Source organism: Mus caroli, chromosome 9 (genome assembly GCF_900094665.2).
Source record: "Mus caroli chromosome 9, CAROLI_EIJ_v1.1, whole genome shotgun sequence".
NCBI lineage: Eukaryota > Metazoa > Chordata > Mammalia > Rodentia > Muridae > Mus > Mus caroli.
Window position 1 is genome coordinate 91,355,811 of NC_034578.1, and position 1,575 is coordinate 91,357,385.

The 1,575-nt window shown below is 61.3% G+C and overlaps 1 protein-coding gene across 4 annotated transcripts in view; it reads right to left on the reverse strand.

Moving 5' to 3' along the window:
* Trpc1 (transient receptor potential cation channel subfamily C member 1) overlaps positions 1 to 1,078 on the reverse strand; it is a 46,133-nt gene extending 45,055 nt beyond the window's left edge. For 2 of the 4 annotated variants that reach the window (XM_021171740.2, XM_021171739.2), the window contains exon 1: positions 388 to 1,072. In XM_021171740.2, the coding sequence (XP_021027399.1) occupies positions 388 to 559 (172 nt within the window). In that variant the 5' untranslated portion in view covers positions 560 to 1,072. Of the gene's footprint in view, positions 1 to 387 lie in introns of all 4 variants that reach the window. The other 2 variants (XM_029481861.1, XM_029481860.1) reach the window with 2 other exon arrangements.
* Between the last annotated feature and the right edge of the window lie 497 nt (positions 1,079 to 1,575).

Below are 1,575 nucleotides of genomic sequence, written 5' to 3' on the forward strand. Positions count from 1 at the left end.
CCTACAAGGTGACAGCCCATAAATCGGAGAAATCTTAAGGGAAATTCGTAGAATTTTCGGATTAGAAGGTCCAAAACTAGCCTCTGGCTCCCAAAGGAAGAAGTAACTTCAAACTAGAGTTTATTAGTGACAGAAGTGGAGCAACTTTGGGATCAAGGCTCCCTCCTCGCCATGGAAACATCCCACCTGCGCGAGTCCACCGCCCCCGCCCTACCTGCCTGCTGCTCAAGCTCAATTAGGCAGAAGTCCTGCGGGCTGCACAGAGGTCGGAATAGCCGCTGCACGCAAGGAAAAGCACGAGTGCCAGGAGTTAAGTTGAGGCAGGGGCCGGACCCGGGGAGTGGGTGCTAGGGTGTCCGGAGGTGGAGAAGGGGGCCTAGCTCTCACCCTTGTCGCACGCCAGCAAGAAAAGCTTCTCATTCAAGGTGTTCTCCTCCTTCACCTCTCGCACATCCTTCAGCGCCATCACTTCGTTGGGCGATGAGGAGGATGGGGAGGAAGGCAGGGAGGAGGAGGAGACGCCCGAGAGGTCTGTGCTCGGGTACAGGGCCGCCATCATCGCGGCCCACGACGGGGGCAGGCCAGGAGACGGAGGCGGGGCCCCCACGGGCGCCGACCCCGACCCCGACCCCGAGCTGGAGAACGGGTGAGTCGTTCCCACGGCCACATCGGCGTGCGGCCCGTTGGCCCCGAAGGGCGTCGCCTCGCCCCGAAACCAGCACTCGCCCTCCACGGACAGCCCCAGGTTGGTGGCCGCGCTGGCGCGGCCCCGGGGCCAGCGCCCTCTGCCCAGCCGCCGGCGCCCCGGTCGAGCTGGTCCGCGCCCGTCCGGGGACGACAGAGTGGAGCGCGCCAGGGCGGCAGCCGAGCGCGGGGCCGTGCCAGGAGCCGCAGGGGCCGCACAGNGGGCGGCCCGGCCTGGGAGGGAGTGAGGGGGCCGCCGGCCGGAGAGCTCGGCGGTGCGCTTCGCAGCACGTCTGGCTCCGGGGCTGTGGGAACCGCTGGCCCAGCAGCACCCNCAGGAGGCAGAGGTTCGCGGCTTTCTCCTCACGTCATCCTCAGCCCCGCGGAGGCGACGACACCGGGGCGGGGCTTGAGGCGAAGCCGGGCTAGGGGGCGGGGCTTGTAGGGGCGGGGTGAGGCAGGGGTGGGGCTCCAGGGCTGACGCGCCTCTCTGGTCGGTCGCCTAGCATCTTGGGCGCTTGAGCACCTGAGGGCATGGGAACCGCTTGGTGGCGGGATTTCAGGTAATTTTATCAGCTGCCTGTATGTGCTGCTGCTGCTACTGCAGCGCAGAAAAGGGCCAAGGAGCTTTTGAAGGATTAACGTTTACTTGAAATCCTGTACGGAATTGTCCTAAAGCCTGGCCAAAGCAACCTTATTATGCAGTTTGTGTTTACATCCCTCGTTCCTAAAGGCGTTTTAAAAACAATCTTTGTGATTTAATATGGTCTAACATTCCTGATATTTCTAAAGTCACTATGTAAGTATTCACATGTAAGTCAAAGGCGACCTATAACCGTTGCATAAGCACAGTTTAGGAGTTACTCTCCATATAAGTCCTTTTAGTGGATT